The following is a 19,112-nucleotide window of genomic DNA, read 5'->3' on the forward strand; positions in this document are numbered from 1 at the left end:
AAATAGATCAATGAACTAACTTACCAAAAGATAAAATGACAAATTGATTAATTATAAAATCACCGGTTCATCTATCATCAAAAGTTTTAACTTTTAAAAAGAAATATACTTTTGAAAACTATCAATTTATTTATTTTAAATTTATCACATATTTATATGAACTTATAAATTTTTAACTATACCTTATCATGAGGAGTTAAGCAAGACAACTTGGATATTGATGAAACAGATTTGACCTTTAGGATTCCAACATGTCTACTATAAACTATATATCATGAGTATATACTCTAATTTACTTGTTTTAAAGAAAAAATCATTTTAATTTTGTTTATCAGCATTTTAAATAAACTCTAGTTATCTTATATTATCAACTATTTAGAATTTATCTTATAATTCTGGTTGTACAAATAAATTACAGTTTTTATATGACAGTATATACTGCAATATAATTAATAGTTGGCATTTGGCACAGTCATTGTTTTTGTCTTGAAAGGTTTATTTCTTTTTTGGGTTGGGGAAAGGGTGGGGTTTGAACTTTGCCAATTACAAGTTTGAAGATGAAGTAGTTAGCAACCTGCCAGCTATATTGTATCTTTTGTCTAGAAACTTTAGAATTAAAAATACACCATTAGAATACTCTACAAGGAAAAACAAAAAGGGGAGAAGATGGGCATAAAACAAAGGGGGAAAACAGAGTTGGAAGAAAAGAGAAAAGTGGTAAACTACGAACATGTTTGAGTTAGCTGCTAAATAATAGTGTTAATTAGATGGTCAACATATTTGAAACCGACATTAGAATTAAAAAAAAATTGATAAAATTAAATATATTAATTTATGTGTTGATCAATCTAACACTGATATTCTTTTAAGACTTATTTAAATTAATATTAGTATAATTGATGTTCGTTTTATTTATATACTACAGATTTTTATTTATATGTTCTAAACTTTTATTAATATATTATAAATTATATTCTTCGTGAAGTGGACCTATTTTTTTTAAGGGTTGGATCATTAAGAATTGGACCCATTTAATTTTATTGTTATTTGCTGATAAAAAAATAAAAATAAATTATATTCTACGTAATTTATAATTTATGTATTTGTTGTTTCAATAATTTCCATCAGATTTATCATAAATTTGAGAAGATATGTCATCACCTCTTTATTTTTGAGGATTGTCAAAAATTATATATATAAATATGATATGTAAAAATATTAAACATATATTGAGACGTTGACTTTAAGCCTAATTCAATTTCATAAAATCGACTTATAAGGTGAGATTTGCATCAACTTATATATTATTAATGGTCCGATAGCGGGTGGTCTAAACAAGACCAACAAACTCTTGCTAAGATAGACTCACTAGCGTAAAAATGCTAAACAATGGCGGCTATTTTACATTTACAATGGCGGCTATAAAGCCGTATTTGATCAACACGCATTCATAAATCAAAGAGATACAAATGCAGCTATATAACCGCATTTGTAAATACTATTTATAAGGGCGGCTATTTCTGGTAGTCGCATTTGTATATGCTTCTTAATCAGGTGACAGGGTTTAGGGGTATAGCATTTACAAATGCAGCTTTGGTAATAGTCGCATTTGTAAATCATGCGCTGGATTTACAAATGCGACTTTGGTAAATAGTCGCACTTGTAAATAGTGGTTTTTTTTTAGTGTTAATCCCATATAAATTAACTTGTTCAATTATATATACTCAGCCAGACAAATACATAAATTCAGATAATCAAATATATATTGATCAAAATGTACATTACAAACACTAATCAAATTACATATAATCCCTACACTATTGATCAACTATCCTAGAGTTATAAAAATTTATGAAATATGTGGACCAAGAATGTCTCACATATGATATGGCTTCCGAACTCATTGGTATTTCTTCCACGAATAACTACATTTCAAAATATAGTTGACATAAATTAGTTTTAAAATACATATATGTTCAAGAATTATAAAAATGATTTAACATTTCAAGTTACCTCTTTTCAACCAGTTTTAACACCTAGTCTTACAATAGTAATAGCCACACTCATAGTTTCTTGGTTGTTTATTACACTATAATTGAATAAAAAGTAAAAGTTAGTATATTGATAAACAATGAAAAGAGAAAGAAAAAATTACAAACTTTTATTCTTATGCGGTTCAAATTATTTGAACTGGATCGACCTTTTAGGATGTTATATCCACGCCATGAACTGGTTAATACAAAATACCTCGTTAGTAGATGGTTAATTAGTAACATACAGAGTTAAGTTTATAGTGTACTTACATATCAATGATATTCTTAAGATTTGTGGGTATCTTCTTGTGTAGGGAACAAAACCACACAACAGTCTTATCAACCATTGATAAGACAAGTAACTGTCAATGATGTCTATATCATCCATGAAAAGAGTTAGTAAATATTTAAAACATGAAATAGTAATAATTGACGACATATAATTAAACTTACTCATTAAGGGCATAAATAAATTTGTTTTCCCTTTTTTTCTAGGGTGTTAGTGATGTATGTTTGGGTCTCATATGACCTTGGTCCAACGGGATTAGTATATGTAGGATCTAAGAATCCATACACATTTTCATTCTCCTCAGTGAGACAGACTCCATGCAAAAACCTACAAGTTATTAGTTACAGCATAACCAATGATAATTTAACATAAAGTAAATTGAAATATAGGTAAAGATACTTGCATCATAAAAAATTGAATTATATTTATATTGAGCTCCTTATTTCCAACTACAAATTCTAATAAATCTGTGTTGTACATCAAAACTAATAGTTCAGTTTTTATTTGAAAAAATGAATCATATAACCAATCTGACTAGCAACTAGACCTAAGGAAGCTATAGGATCGTCAACTGGAACCTCATGCTTCCTCTCCAGACTTGGTTTCCGAAGAGGTTTCTACAAAATAAAGAATATTTGTATTAAATTATATGTAATATATAAATATAAATATAAATTAATATAATTAAATGAAATTATTACATGAGGTTGTGGCATAAATCGAATGAGGTGTCTGGGCCAGGCAACGAATGTTTGAAATGCATCGACTACAGTGGTTACCTCATCTGAAGGTAGTGGAACACAAGCATCAGGTACTCGTACTTTTTCAACTGTTACCTTCGCCACATCTGGGGAGAGAGGAACGTTATGTAAGGTGGTGGCCTCTTCATAGACTTTTCCAAGGGTCACCACCTGAGGAAGCTTGTCGGCCGCTACCAGTAGCTCACATTCCCTCGTCTGCTCAATGATATCATCCCCTAATGTTGTAGGAGTCGCACAACTCCCCTTTGTGCTCTTGGGAGTGGGACTAACAAGGGGTTGAATCGGCTCAGCACAAAGTTGTTGCGATAGAAACTCTTGTCGCATTCGATCATTCTCCTTTCTTATCTCTAGCCGCATCCGATCAGTCTCTTTTCTCATCTCCTCCATTAATTCTTCACATATCTTAGTTTTCATTTGAGTTTCACTCTCTTTGGAGGAGGAGGATGACTGTCATTGTGAAACTCCAAAATATAGTTTAATTCCAACCCCTTGTCCAGCTGCACGAACACGACCACGGTGCTCAGGTCGTCCAATTGCTTTAACCAGAATATCGTGACGACCTTCAGGAACAAAATTACCTTGGGATTCCAAGGAATCCTGCAAGAGACAAAAGTTATATCAGTTTTTAATATAATTCGTGCTTTAATATAAATGAAAATAACTAAAAATAACTTACAATTTTTTCGATGATAACCCTGGATTGCTCAAAACTTGGTGCACCCGACTTTTTAATTCAGACCCTTTTTCCATTTTACATGGCGAAAAGGTGGTGATGGAGGAGAAGTGACCCCTGTTTCCACATTCTCAGACGACGTCCCCTGTCTAGATTACTCCTTTTCTACCATCAGTGATTGCTCAAGTTTTCGATACCCCGAATGCGAGAGTACGTGCGGGGTAACATTCTTCAAAGTTATCTCTTGAGCTTTCTTTCGACGATCCTGCCATAATTGAAATAAACAAAGTGAAGTAAATAAGATAAACTTATTAATGTTATATAAATAAAAATAGTTAAGTTACTTCACTTACCATCCAAGCCTCATTTTCACGACTTTCTTTAAAAAGACGCCATGTCTCTTCATCAATATGTTTGTTTTAGACATGAATTTTCTTCTTTAAGGTCACCAAAAACATATCTCAAAGTCAGTCTTGACTTAAAGGTACGAACTTTAAGTCCGATATTGGATATAATCTTTGATCGAAGCAATTCCACATCAGGAATTTCAAAGTTTGACTGGAAAAATAACATCACCAAATTAAAATTAATCAATGAATATTAAAAAGCATTATATGGTAACAATAATAATGTAAAACTTACTAGAACATCCTCCCAGATCATGTTCCGATTGACCTATGACACCTCATCCCATGAATTAATCAAAATGGAGAGCCTCTCACGAGAAACAACTCCAAGATAACTCATAAACTCATCTGCTTTAGAACCAAAAGCCACTCTAGTGTTAACGTCAATGTCAGCATGTGTCTTCTCACCAGTAGCACGTTTAAATGTTTGACGCTTCAATCTAGTAGGTCCTCTGCTGCCTCGTCCGGATCGAGGTCTGATTGGAGTCTGATCGTCATCCATGTCTCTGTTAAAAAAATTAGGTAACAAACATTAGTTATTTTGCATCGAATTAAAATCATATAAAAGTAATACATAAAATTCTAAATGCTTATTAATGGGTCGCATCTTTCGAAGTCGAAAACTGCATTGACTCGGCTTTAAGAGTAACACCAGAATTTTGTACTGTATTCTTTTCATCCATGGACTTCGTGTAAAATATACAATTATTCACTTCGTACGCTTTACATGAGATGACATCAAACTTCAATCCAGCAGCCAACTAGGTCAAGGTCTTTGATGTTGTTGAATCCTTGAACACCCCATCTTTAAACCAAGGCATGAAAGTTCTATTATGTTCCATCAAGACCCATTTCTCTGCTTGTTTTGGGTTATTTGCCTTCACAATGACTTTATGAGCTTTTATGTAAGGTATAACTTCATTTGTGTTATTCAATATGTACAAATGTGCTTGCAAGACTTCTGATCTAGATTTGCTTACAATATTCACACCACGTAAACATTTACTTGTAGAACGCCTGTGGTGCCATGAATTAACTGGAAGACCTATTGGATTTGCTTTTGACATGTACTCTGAACAAAATTCAATACTTTCTTCAGCTATGTACCTTTCAATCATTGAAGTCTCTGGACGATAATGATTTTTCAGATAACCTTTCAAAATTTTCATATATCGCTCAACAGGATACATCCATCTTAAGTACACTGGTCCACAGAATCTAACCTCTCTTACCATATGCACCACTAGATGAACCATGATGTCAAAAAAAGAAGGAAAAAACATCTCCAATTCACACAAGATAACAACAATTTCATTTTAAAGTTCATCTAGTTTTGATGGATCAATGACTTTACAACAGATGGAAGAGAAGAATGAGCACAAATGGGTTATGGTATGTCTAACATTTTTTGGTAAGATCCCACGAATAGCTACCGGCAACAATTGTTGCATCAAGATGTGGCAATCATGAAACTTCAACCCAATTAACTTCAAATCTTGCATTGACACTAGGCTCTTCACATTTGAGGAATGTCCTTGTAGCACTTTCACACCCTTTAGACATTTACAAAAACTAATTTTTTTCATCTTTTGACATTGTGTAACAGGCTGGGGGCAAATATGTATGCTTACCCATTTCTATGGGTGCCAACTCGCCTCGTATGTTCATCTCAATCAAATCTAAACGAGCATTTGGACCATCATTCATCTTCCCGTTAATGTTAAGAAGTGTATCAATTAAGCTATCACACACATTCTTCTCAACATGCATTACATCTATACAATGTCTGACTTCTAACCTCGACCAGTATGGAAGATCAAAGAAGATTGATTTCTTCTTACAAATGTTTGTCACAAATGACTTTTTTTTTTACTTACCGAAGGTATGGTCTATGTTATTTACCTTTTCGTAAATCTCAACACCAGTTAATGGAGTTGGTGGACCACTAGCCTCTTGGTGTCCATTAAAGGCTTTTTTCAACCTCCAGTAAGGATGATGACTTCTAAGAAACCTCCGATGTCGAAGATATGTTGTCTTCCTTCCATGTTTCAATTGTTGAGAAGCAGTGTCTTCTTCGCATATTGGACATGCTTTATGACCCTTAACATTATAACCTGATAAGTTACCATATGTCGCAAAGTCATTGATGGTGCAAAATAACATGGCATGAAGCTTGAAAGTTTCATTAGCAAATCCGTCAAATACTTCAACACCCTGGTCCCACATTAACTTCAAATCTTCAATTAGGGGACTTAGATAAACATCAATACCATTCCCTGGCTGTTTCAGACCGGATATCATCATAGGCAACATCATGTATTTTCGCTTCATGCACAATCCAAGAGGTAAGTTGTAAATAACTAGTAAAACAGGCCATGAACTGTGATTTGTACTCATATTACCAAACGTATTCATTCCGTCTGTAGTTAAACCAAGTTAGATTTTTCTTGATTCTTTACCAAACTCTGGAAACTCATCATCAAATTTCTTCCACTGAATAGAATCAGTTGGATGTCGGTACATGCCATCACATTTCCTCTCATCTACATGCCATCTAAGATTCTTAGCATCGTTTGGGTTTGCAAACAAACACTTCATCCTTGGAATGATGGGAAGATACCACATAACCTTTCATTGGGGGTCCATGCTTTTCTATATCTTAAATTGTATCATCATCTTTTTGTTTCAACTTATAACGTGATAACCCACACCTCGGACAACTTTTCAACAATTCAAAATCTTTCCGGTATAATATACAATCATTAAGACATGCATGTATCTTTTTATACTCCATAACCATTGGACAAAGAATCTTTTTAGCCTCATAATTACAATTAAGTAGAGTATTTCCCTCTGGAAGCATATCCTTCAACAACTAAAGCAATTCCGTGAAGCTTTTATCAGTCCATCTATTTATTGCCTTCAAATTCATCAATCTTAACACCGCCGACAACTGTGTGAAGTTAGTTGATCTAGGATACAATGAAGTCTCTGCATCGCTTGACATGCTTCCATATCCATGCGCTTTTGCAAAAGACTCAGCTCCTACATCACGATTCATGTCCTCCAATCGATCATCATCTACATCATCGTGTACTGCTTCATCCATGGTGGACCCCACGTATTCTTCAGTTACGAAAACACGTGATAAATTTAATAACTCACCATGCCATGTCCAAGTTGTATAAGATCGAAGAAACCCATCACATAGCAGGTGCTCCCTCATTATATTAACATCCAGTATCCTTCCATTCAAAGAGTGAACGTGTGGACACCTGATCTTTGCTCCATCATGACCACTATTAATCGCGTTACGTTGTGCAAATTGTATAAATTCTTCTACTCCTCTTTCGTACTCATCACTTATACAAACAAAATTCATCCAATTTTGATCCATTATATATTCTGGAATCGTTAGGATTTTTCAATCAGTGTTCTATCTCACGCGTTTGTCGAGGGTCGAACACCCCCGGACTCAATACCAGAATGTATTATTGTCGAAGATAACATATAAAGTAACAACTAACTACTAAATAATATAAATTTTAATATAAATTACATAATACATAAAAAAGAACAAATTCAAAATATAATAAGTACTAATACTAAATAATATAAATTTTAAAAAATACAAATTATAATACATTAAAAAACATACAAATTCAAAATATAATAAATACTAAATAATATAAAATTTAAAATATACAAATTATAATACATCAAAAAATAAATTCAAAAATTTAAAACAGCACACCAACCTTGTGTGTGAACCAACGTTGGTGGTGAAGAGTGGCAGGGGAGCGCGAGTACCAGCGGCGGCAGTGAAAGCGGTGGTGGAGCAACCAATGGAACAATACCTTCGACCACCAATGCAAGGAAATGAAAACAATTTATAAAACGGACATTTGTGAAGATGGAGAGGAAGAAAGCGATTCAAAAACTTACAAACTTATAATCAAGACCATGGTTGTCAAACTCAGTCCGAGTTCACGTTTCTACTTTGCCTTACCGAGTTAACTCGGTAGCAGACTCGGTTTTGAGGTAAACTCGGTGGACTCGGTGTGGAATCGGTAGACTCGGTGTGGACTCGCGACTCTGGTCCGAGTTGGCGAGTCCAGCTGGGTTTTTTTTTTAAAAACAAAACTGTGTTGTTTTGAATGGGGGCCTGAATGAAATAAAAAAACTTAGGTTTTTGCGTTTCGTTTTGTGTTTCCGTTCTGTTCTGTGGAGTGTAGCAGCGATAGATTGAGTTGTGAGTTGCAGTGGTGGTGGTCGCGTCGCAAGTTGCAGTGGTGGTGGTGGCGTCGCGAGTTGCTGCAGGTTGCTGTAGGTGGTGCAGTGGTGGCGTCGCGTTGCTGCAGGTGGGGCGTTTTGCGGAGGTCGCGTCGGAGTGTTCGCGACTCGTGGGTTGTTGCAGGTGGGGCGTCGCGGTGGTGCGTTGCAGTGGTGCGTCGCGGTGGGGCGTCGCGGTGGCGCGTTGCGGTGGTGCGTCGCGTCGGAGATTTCGTCGGACTTGTGGGTTGTTGCTGCTCATCATATAAGGTTAGAGTTGAGTGGTGTGAAATTAGTGTAGGAAAGGGAAGGGATTATTAGGGTTCTGTTTTTTTTAATTGGCTGCAGAATGGACTGTTTTTTAATTGAGAATAGTTGCTGGTTGCCCTGCACTTTTGTTTTTTTGACAGAAATTGAATTTGGAGGAGCAGTATTTTTGTTAAGAAATGTCTGGGAGTGGATCAAATTCAAGTGAGCTCAATAGAACTGCATTTGCATCTTCTAATAGAAGTAAAAATGCTCCAGGAAATAGAACTGATGTTGGATGGAAGCATGGGATAGATATTAATGGCAATGGTAAAAAAGTGAAGTGTAGTTATTGTTCAAAGACTATGAGTGGAGGAATATTCAGGTTCAAGCATCATCTTGCTGAAACTAGGGAGGACTCTGAACCTTGTTGTTCTGTTCCAGAAGAAATAAGAGATTTGATGATAAAAATTGTTGCAGAAGCTAAGCAAGCCTCTTTGAAAAAAAGAAAGTTAAATATAATTGATGAAGACCAAGGATGTGAGGGGCTTGAAGAAAGACAACATATATTTGGTTTTAAAGGAAAAGAAAAAGTTGGTAGTAGGGGGGCAGTTCAAGCTACCATAAATCAAATGATGAAGAAAGGTTATAAAGAAGAAGTGGATGCTCAAGTTGCTGAATTTTTTTACACAAGTGCCATTCCGTTTAATGTAATTAAAAATCCAGCTTTTACAAAGATGTGTGAAATGATTGGAAAATATGGAGCTGGCTATAAACCTCCATCTTATCATGATATTAGAGAAAAACTATTGAAGCAAGCAATTGAAAAAACTGATTTAGTGCTTCAAGAATACAAGGAAGAGTGGAAGAAAACAGGTTGCACAATCATGTCTGATGGGTGGACAGATAAAAAGAGGCGTTTTATTTGCAACTTCTTGGTAAATAGTCCTAAAGGGACTGTTTTTATGTATTCATTGGACACCTCGGACATACCAAAAACTGCAGATAAAGTTTTTAAGATGCTGGATGATGTTGTTGAATTAGTTGGAGAAGAAAATGTGGTACAAGTGGTGACTGATAATGCTGCAAATTTCAAGGCAGCTGGAGAGTTGTTGATGCAAAACAGGGAGCATTTGTATTGGACCCCATGTGCTGCCCACTGCATTGATTTGATTTTTGAAGATTTTCAAAAGAAGTTGAAGGTCCATGAGCTTACTATCAAGAAAGGAAGAAAGATCACCACTTATATTTATGGCAAATCAATGCTAATCAGCATGTTGAAGAAGTTCACAAAAGAAAGAGACTTGATAAGACCAGGTGTAACTAGATTTGCCACCGCTTATTTAACTCTAGGTTGTCTTCATGAACTGAAAGCCTCATTATTGACCATGTTCAATTCTGAAGAATGGAAAACAAGTAAATTTGGAACTTCACAAGAGGGGAAAAAGGTTGAAAATATGATATTAGACAACCGATTTTGGAAGAATATCTCCACGTGCCTCAAGGTTGCTGCCCCTCTTATGGTGGTCCTAAGATTGGTGGATTCAGATGCAAAACCTGCAATGGGTTTCATATATGAAGAGATGGATCGTGCAAAGGAGAAGATTAAGAACAATTTTAATCATATTAAGAAAAGGTAAAAATTTTATAGCTTTTCTCTTTAAAAATTTAATTACTCCTTCTTCTTCTATTACTTATATGATAGTTGGTTGGTTGGTATTGATTACTATTGAATGAATGTATGTAGCTATGAAGAGGTTTGGAAAATAATTGATGCAAGATGGGATAATCAACTTCATAGACCTCTGCATGCAGCTGCATACTATCTTAATCCACAATTCCATTATGAACCTGAGTTTAGATCTGATGATCCTGAGGTGAAAGAAGGCTTGTATACATCCATGAGAAGATTGGTTAAGGATGCTGCTGAAAGAAGGATAATTAATGTGCAACTTTTTTAGTATCATTTTGGTAGAGGAGCCTTTGCAATGGATGACGCAAAGGAAAGTAGAAAAACAATACTTCTTGGAGAATGGTGGGAGATGTTTGGGTATAGAACTCCTGAGTTGAAGAGGTTTGCTATCCGAATTCTAAGCTTGACTTGTAGCTCTTCTGGATGTGAGCGAAATTGGAGCTCATTTGAAATGGTAATTGAAGTTATTTATAATTTCTTTATTTAGTTTTATATGGTTAGTTACTAAATTTCCTATTTAATATAGGTTCATACAAAGAGAAGAAACCGTTTGCATCAGAAAAAGATGAATGATTTGGTGTATGTCATGTACAACTTGAAGTTGAGTAATAAGCAAATTAGAAAAACAGTTGCTCTTCCCTTTGATGATATTCAATCAGATGATGAATGGATAACTGAAGAGGGAGATAATATTAATGAGATTGATCAAGTTCAAGATGCAAATGTTCACTTAAATCCGGCAATAACAGTTCCAACTCTAGATGCATTTGATCTTGAAAATTTGACTTTTGATGTTAATGTGGATGAAGATGAAGATGAAGATGGAGATGATGATGGAGATGATGATGGAGATGATGATGGAGATGATGGAGGAGAGGATATCATTAGAGGATTGGACATGGAAATTTGAATTTCTAATTATTTAATTTCTATGACTTGAATTGAACAATTTAACTTTTGTAGTATTTGTATGACCTTCTTTATTTGAGACTTTGAAGTTAGATGATTTGGTATATTATTAATTCTCATTCAGGACTAAATGTAGTTATTTACACTATTTTTTTTTTTTAATATGAAAGTAGACTCTTACGAGTCTACGAGTCGAGTCTACGGAGCTCCCACGAGTCTACGTAGACTCGCGAGTTTGACAACCATGATCAAGACTACGAAAGAGATTAACTTCTTACGCCAGCGCAAACGAGAGGCAAAGTAAAAAGGTTGAATAGTGCAAACGAGAGGCAAGAACAGAAAGAAACTACGAAAGTGGTGAGGCGCGCTAAAACAATTTAGGGTAAAAAGGATTTACAAATGCGGCTAAACGTAAAAACCGCATTTGTAAATCAAAGCGCTTGATTTACAAATGTAACCGTATTTGTAAATCAAATTAATTTAAAAAAATGTAACCGCGTTTTTTACGAATGCGTTTAAGCGCAAAGTTGCACTAAATAAAGAGCATTTTTTTCTTCATTTTGTACTAGTGACTCAAAATGACTCTGATACTATATTAAAAAGTGGACTTTAAGCCTAACTCACTCTCATAAAATTGGTTTATAAGATGAGGTTTGCACCCATTTATATATTATGAAATGTTGATGTGGGATCTCGAATAACATATGTTGCAAACAAAAAATATTAATAAAAGGTTGAATGATGAAACAATATGTAATGTTGGAGAAAGACATTTTGAAATAACACATCTATGTGATTAGTTAAAGTGTGATTGAATAACTTTACAAGATTGTGAGTGATTTTGAGATAATTCAATTTAAAAGAACGAAATCGGTAGAGGTAAAACTTATAGAGAATATAGTTGTTCAAAGAGATGTTTTTACCTAATCATAAATGAGTTCAATGTGATATTTTGTCAAAGGACACGACTTATAAGAAGACACATGCATGTAATAATGATAATGTATTATAAAGAAATATATTTGCAGCATGGAATGTGTATATTAGGTGGAGTTGTCACACTTCAAAAAGAAATCTAGTGAAAGAAATGACGATGAAGAAATAGAAGGACCTTTTATTACAATGTTATGCTACTTGCTGATAATACATATTTAAAAAATGGTTTATCATTATAGAGGATGTAAAAAACCCTAAAATGACATGTCAATGATAGAAAATGTGATAGACTTTTCTTACATCTATTTGATTCTCTTTAATGGAAGGTGATAGATAAAATGTATCAGAATTTAGTCAAGAAACTTTGAGAATTAGACAAGCTACAAATTGGATGAATCCTTATGATAACTTAAGTAGTAGGCACGACTCATAAGTGAATTTATTGGTCATGTACAAACTTTCTCTTTCATTATGCATCAAGAAAAAATGACGACAAAAAAAAATCTAGAAAAATGATATAGATGTGTATCTTAGTCCCTTGTCAGACTTAGAAGAAAGAGTTTGATGAAAAGGTAGAATTCATGTTTCATTCTCAACAACATCTTCTATGGTATCATAAGTTGTTTGATTAAGCAATTAAGGAAACAATATTACTCTCTAGATATCTCAAGAGAGCATAATCATATTTATGTTTGTTTGAATATGACTATTAGATTATGTAATGAATAAATGTAGTCATCATGTATTGAATAAGATACTATGCACTATACATATACCATATCAATGAATGACATATACTTTTTAATGTTGGTAGTTAGGTTTTTAAATTATTTTAGTTTGAAAGATTATGTACTTTAAATTAAAATAAATATTTTAGTAGTTAAAATTGTTTAAAATAATATATTTCTTTAATTTTTTTTTCTTAAACATGTTTTTTATGGTTTATCTCCAAACAGACAATGTATTTTAAAAAAATATATATATATTATGTTAATTTGACATTAATGGATATAAAATATACTATTTTTACATTTATTATGATAACCAACGTATAAACACTACAAGAAAATCATGAAATATAAACCAATTTTTAGAAGAAAAAAAATAATTAGTTGTTATAGTGACTAAATTAGAGACTAAAAAAAATGGTTTCTAAATTAGTTTATATTATTGTTAAATAGTTGCTAAATTGGTATCTAATTAGCTATCAAGGTTTTAACTACCAATTATTTAGATTCTAAATTCGGTAGGAAAAACCTTGGTTGCTAATTAGATACCAATTTAGAAACCATTTAACAATAATAGAAACTAATTTAGAAACCAAACTTTTTTTAGTCTCTAATTTAGTCACTATAACAACTAATTATTATTGGTTTCTAGAAATTGGTTTCTATTTCATGATTTTCTTGTAGTAAAATAATTTTTTTTTCAAAATGGTAAACTAGGTTTTGTCTAAAAATACATTTTCTGCTTTTACACAAAACCAATGGGATGTAAATTAAATTAATCCAATTAACCTACGCTAAAAAAGAATTTTTTTTCTTCTTCTTCATATTAATGGTAACGACTAAACAACTAATATGTCGCAATTTAATAGTGCTATAAGGGAGAGAGATATTGCCCTTTTTTTTTCTTTTTAGAAAGTTGAGTACAAAGTCTTTCAACAAAAAAATAAAAATTTATTAATTGAAAATAACTTTTTTGATAAGTTATGTGGTAGTTTTTTTTTCTTTTTTTGTCTCTCCTGTATGTATTGCAAATTTAAAAAATTACTAAGAATACTTATGTTTATGAGTTAGAGACATTTTTTTAAGTTTGCTGCCATGACATAAAAAACGAGAGTAAGATCATGTGTTATAAAAATTAAAATAAATTGATTTGATATTTTAAAAATATATATTTCCATCAAACAACCAAATAAAAAGAAAATGTGAGTTTTATATAAAATTTTAGAATAAAAGTTACACACACAAAATCTTAAAATTAATGTTTCACAATGAATTATTCCATCAAAATAAAATTAAGATACTATAAAATAACTGAAAATGAAGTTAAAATTATATACAAGTTATTAAATAACCTTAATTTTGGAAATAGTTAAAAATAAACCATGTTAAACATCTAAGAACAATAAATGTTAAATATTCATTACGTACTTTGTATATTCAAAGAGTAATGTTTTTTTTTTAATAAAAGTTTTTCAGTATTAGATGATGCTTTCATTTTCTTAGTTGATCTAAAAAACATACTTTCTTAGTCTTAAAACATTTAATATTTTTGCCTTAAGTAAAAAAATAGTCTTTAAAATAAATATTAAGAATAAATATTTCTCAAATAAGAAAACTTTCAACTCTAATAAGTACGGTACAAATTTTCAATTACTACATTCGATTTGTATTATGAAAAATAGGAAATGATACAATTAAAGATGACTAGTTTAATTTGAATTATTATTTAGTATAAAAAAAATTAACCTAGTTTTAATGATGTACATATTATCATATCATTCGATAATTATTTTAACTAATTTAATAACCCATTAAAACGTAGTAACACATAATTATATGCAAGTATAAAGTTTTCACTTGCATATATATCCAAACTGGATCTCAGATTTTTAAAATCCTTTTTATTATATTTCTAAAGTAAACTCGTTCTTTATCCATAGTTGAAAAAAAAAAGTACTTAGAATAACTAGCTCGGTTAATTTTAGTTTTGAGGTTTTAAAATCAGTATAACAGTACAATTTTCTCAGAAATTCAATTGAATTTGTTGAGATATTTTTCTTTATTTCTAATTGATCCAATAAAACTCTCAATTTTCTCTACCTTGACCAAGTGTTTTATTGGGATAACCAACCACATTCAAACACGAATGAGAGGATGCTCGATTGAAAATGTATTGTTTTTGTGATTGAGTTTTTTATCCTCTAAACTGTATATATTCTATAGGTTAGTAGAAACTTTTTCATGGCTTAAAAGTTTAAATTTTTGTGTGTGTGGTTGTTTTGCATAATGTGTGTGGTTGTTTTGCATAATTTTGTTTAGTTTAGGTGGAAATTGATAAGGTTAAGTTTAAAAGAGTTGATTTACTCCTTAGTTAAGGAAGGGAAAGGTTCTTGTTATATTATTGCAGACATATGTCACTTGAGGTTGTGTTGCAGGATACTAGGATCATTGGAGGAGGCTTTAGAGGAAATGGATGTTGTTTGGGCTTTAATTTGAATAACCAGATATGAATCATGTTGAGCGTAAGATTTCTCTCATGCGAGTAAGGAGACTAACGTTGTGTTTGTTTTAGAGCTTTTACGGTTATCGAAGAAAGAAATGCGGGATAAATTATGTTTGTTTCTATCAATTTAAACTGATTTGAGGGCGTGGAAAGACACTGTATTTGTAAAATAGTTTTCATTCATGTATGCAAAGATCATCAAAGAAAGTCATGTAAGCATGACCAATTTTCATTTTTGTCCTTAACAAAAAGACAAAGTGCAAGTCGGTATTTTCATGGTTTATCAATGAATTCATTTTTTAACTTTTAAAATATAACAATTTTTTAAAGATAAATTTATATAATAATAATATAAATGTATTTATAAAGTAATACAAAAATTAGTGATATAAATATAAAAACTATGAAATAATAGTAATGTATTTAAAATTTAAAATAGGAAAAATATATAAAAAAAAAGTAATAAAATCATAAATAATACTAGTAACTAAAATAATTTTTTAAAATAATAATAATTGTTCCCGCCGATTGACCAAAGTGTCTTTGTGCGTCTCTATGAACTTCGCGTCCAAGAAACCTTTGCTCAAACGTCCCTTTCCTCCGGTGAAACACCTAAAACAAAGAGACAAAGGGTGTCCTCGCGGCCGTTTGCACTCCGACGCTCAAGTCAAACTACTGGGCAATGAACACCAAATTCTAACTCTGAGAGTACAGTGTGTGTGTGTGTGTGTGTATGTGTGTGTTCTCTCTCACTTTGTGTTACTTCCCTCATAAAATGCGTAATAGTGAAGCGTAAAGTGTTCCAAAAACGTACCTGGTTATATCTGTTGTTACCCTTATATACCTTTCAGTGTTTCTGCCCTTCTGTTTAACTGTGACTTAAGCATTCTGTAGGCGCGCCTTAATGACACTAACACCCAGACTTAGGGTCATCTAGTGTGTAAGACTACTCTGCCGAAGTGCTACCGGCGCGGGATGACTACTTGGATGCCAACTCATGCACCCAATCTCTAAGTCATTCGCCCTGAGAGTTCCCTGCCCTACTCGCGTGCCATGCATGCAAATCACCCCTGGGACGTGACCCTTACGAGTCGTCTCTTTCCCAATGGCTCTTTAACGGTGGTGCGTACTACCACGTTCCATACACCCCATGCACGGATCCCTCATGATCTGGGTCTCTCCCTACTGGTAGCTGGGATGTGGCTTAAAAGTCACCTTATTCATCTATCTTTATTGTTGGGGTGCCGAGGCCCGAGGACTCCACGCCCTGCCTTGGTATCGCCCCCTCCTCGCCCACCTTACTCGTGAGCCTAACGAGACTTCTTCCTATCCTGCTGTACTTTCTAGTGGAACCCACCTTCGGGTCCCACCATGTTGACTTTGGTCAATGCCTGAGGCCGAGGACCGGTCGGTACAATAATAATAATAATAAATTATAAACAATAATAATAAAAATAAATTACATATTTAATAATAATTAAAATAAATTTATTAAATAATAATATTAACAATAATAAAAATTAGTTTTAATTTTGATTTGATTTTATGAAAATATTTTTTATATGTATTTGTAAAATTTAAATTCACTAAAATTTACAAAAAAAAATATCTCATACTTTATTATTTAAATATTTATTGAAAAAGGGTAAATTTGTAAATTTATATTTTATACATTTAAAAAAATTAAAAAAAAAACTTTCAACCATCCCATCACTCACAAATTTCAATAAACTTTCCTCACAAATCCACTCTATCATACCTTAATCCAAACAATCTCACTTTCTTTACACTTTCCTCTCAAATCACTCCAAATCCACTCCCCAATCCAAACACACCCTAAGAGGAATAAAGTCTTGCAGCAAGGTAAGGATCTATTAGGTAGGTTTAAGCACAACATGGATCTTTTTTGGTTATGTGGTTCATTATGCACAAATCTCTCAAAGAGAAGGAAATAATTAATTCATTGAAGTGTAGCAAATTGGCACAAAAATAAGTATTAGATGAGTTGTTTAGACCACTTTTGATGCTATTTTACACATAAATGACTAGGTAATAGGCAGTATGAATGTTTAGATATGTTTTTACTTATATCTAGCTAGAAATAAAACAAGGTAATCGTAATTTGTTTTGTAGCACTTTGTCTTTAGTTAAATGGTCTACCTTTGGTTTGTAAGATTTATAATAAGAGCATCCATAAAATACTCTATTTTAATTATTTTTAATTTTTGCTGATAAAAAAAATGTATGATTTTTTTAAAAAAAAATAAATTAAATGAGACTTTAAGGATAACAGATATGTACCTTTTATGTTAAGGATCCCAAACTCAACTCTAATTTGTTTTGTTTTTTATTTTTCGATGATAATGGTTTGGTGATAATGTTTTGTATTAAAGATCACAATAAATACTTCGTACTTATGAGATACTCTTGTTTTAATCTTTTTTTTTAACATTTCTCTAAAAATTTTATTTATATATTGTTGATAAAAAAATATTTAATCACTAATACTTAGAGGAAGAAAAAAAAAAGTAACATATAACTTCTTTAAGGGAAGAGAAAGTATATTAAGAAATAATTTATTTCTCTTATATTATTACTTTCACATAAAAATAATGTGATACACAAAAAATTTAAATTATTGAGTCGAAATTTAAAAAAGTTTATAAATATTTTTTTTCTTTAAACCAACCTACTAAATCACTTTTATAGATTAAACTTACAATCAAACTTTAAAAGGAACAAAATAGTTATTATTTATAATAATAAGATGAAACATTTCTTTCTGAAAAAAGAATTGATTAGATAGCTTCTTTCCCAAATGTCGTAACAAGTTTTAAATTAAAAAAAAAATGATTCTATTAATAGTATATAGTGAAAAGTAATATATATACAGTAGAATGAAAGATCCTAGGTGCTTAAAGATTTGAGAATGCAATTTGAACTTTTTGTTCTGGCATCCAATCTGATTATATATCCATCAAGGACAACTCACACAATGTTGACAAAAGCACTCGTGTTTTGACCAACGCTAGTGCTGGATCATTGCTGCTGCATGTCTTACTTTCGTGAACTATATATGCAACAATAATGATTGGAAGGAACCACTAAAAGTTAAACCAAAAAAGAACATTGCTAAGTCTTGGCCATAAAGCAAGAATCCAAGTGTTTCAATTTCATTGGTTAATTCATGTATTACAAATAACAAAGAAACCATTTCACGGAAATCATGCCAAAGAATTTCTGTTAACACTTCTCCACTTTTGTCTCCTATTATCTACCATCTTGCTTCACAAAATATACCTCAAATGGAATCCATGCACACTTCTTAATCCAGGGAAATCAAACACATATTCACTAAACAAAATTCAAAACTTAAACATTTTAACTTTCATCCACTTTTAAATCTTCAATTATCAGTCATTTAGAAATTTTAATTTAATTTAAATACAATATAATTAAAAAAAGTACTTTATTTTATTGGGAAGAAGGACGTGCAACTCTTACATCACTTAATTAGGTAAATAAAGTGGGAAATAGCATCTTTTATACTGTGCCCATCTTTCCATTTTCGCTGTCAAGTATTTCGGCAAGAAAAAGCATAACAAAATGTTTAGAAAAAATCTTTTATCTTTAGATTATTTCCAAACAACCCATGTAGAATG

At 32.1% G+C, this 19,112-nt stretch overlaps 2 protein-coding genes across 2 annotated transcripts; both read left to right on the plus strand.

The window, feature by feature from the left end:
- The first annotated feature begins 8,633 nt into the window (after positions 1-8,633).
- LOC137807141 (uncharacterized) lies at positions 8,634-11,541 on the plus strand. Its single transcript, XM_068607615.2, has 3 exons — positions 8,634-10,317; positions 10,429-10,828; positions 10,901-11,541. The coding sequence occupies exons 1-2, from the start codon at positions 8,882-8,884 to the stop codon at positions 10,640-10,642; spliced, it is 1,650 nt and encodes a 549-aa protein (XP_068463716.2). The 5' UTR covers positions 8,634-8,881; the 3' UTR covers positions 10,643-10,828; positions 10,901-11,541.
- On the plus strand, positions 10,722-11,402 carry LOC150028806 (uncharacterized). Its single transcript, XM_090300384.1, has 2 exons — positions 10,722-10,828; positions 10,901-11,402. Exons 1-2 carry the CDS (start codon positions 10,724-10,726, stop codon positions 11,282-11,284), a joined length of 489 nt encoding a protein of 162 aa, XP_090156510.1. The 5' UTR covers positions 10,722-10,723; the 3' UTR covers positions 11,285-11,402.
- Positions 11,542-19,112: the final 7,571 nt, after the last annotated feature.

The sequence above is a fragment of the Phaseolus vulgaris genome, chromosome 3 (assembly GCF_051622355.1).
Source record: "Phaseolus vulgaris cultivar YP4 chromosome 3, ASM5162235v1, whole genome shotgun sequence".
Taxonomy (NCBI): Eukaryota; Viridiplantae; Streptophyta; class Magnoliopsida; order Fabales; family Fabaceae; genus Phaseolus; species Phaseolus vulgaris.

Excerpts from the sequence above, each read along its gene's own strand:
- LOC150028806 (XM_090300384.1), top strand. The coding sequence starts at position 10,724 with ATGTTTGGGTATAGAACTCCTGAGTTGAAGAGGTTTGCTATCCGAATT. Across the intron at positions 10,829-10,900 it reads ATTGGAGCTCATTTGAAATG|GTTCATACAAAGAGAAGAAA; the intron begins GTAATTGAAGTT and ends TATTTAATATAG.
- LOC137807141 (XM_068607615.2), top strand. The coding sequence starts at position 8,882 with ATGTCTGGGAGTGGATCAAATTCAAGTGAGCTCAATAGAACTGCATTT. Across the intron at positions 10,318-10,428 it reads TTTAATCATATTAAGAAAAG|CTATGAAGAGGTTTGGAAAA; the intron begins GTAAAAATTTTA and ends GAATGTATGTAG.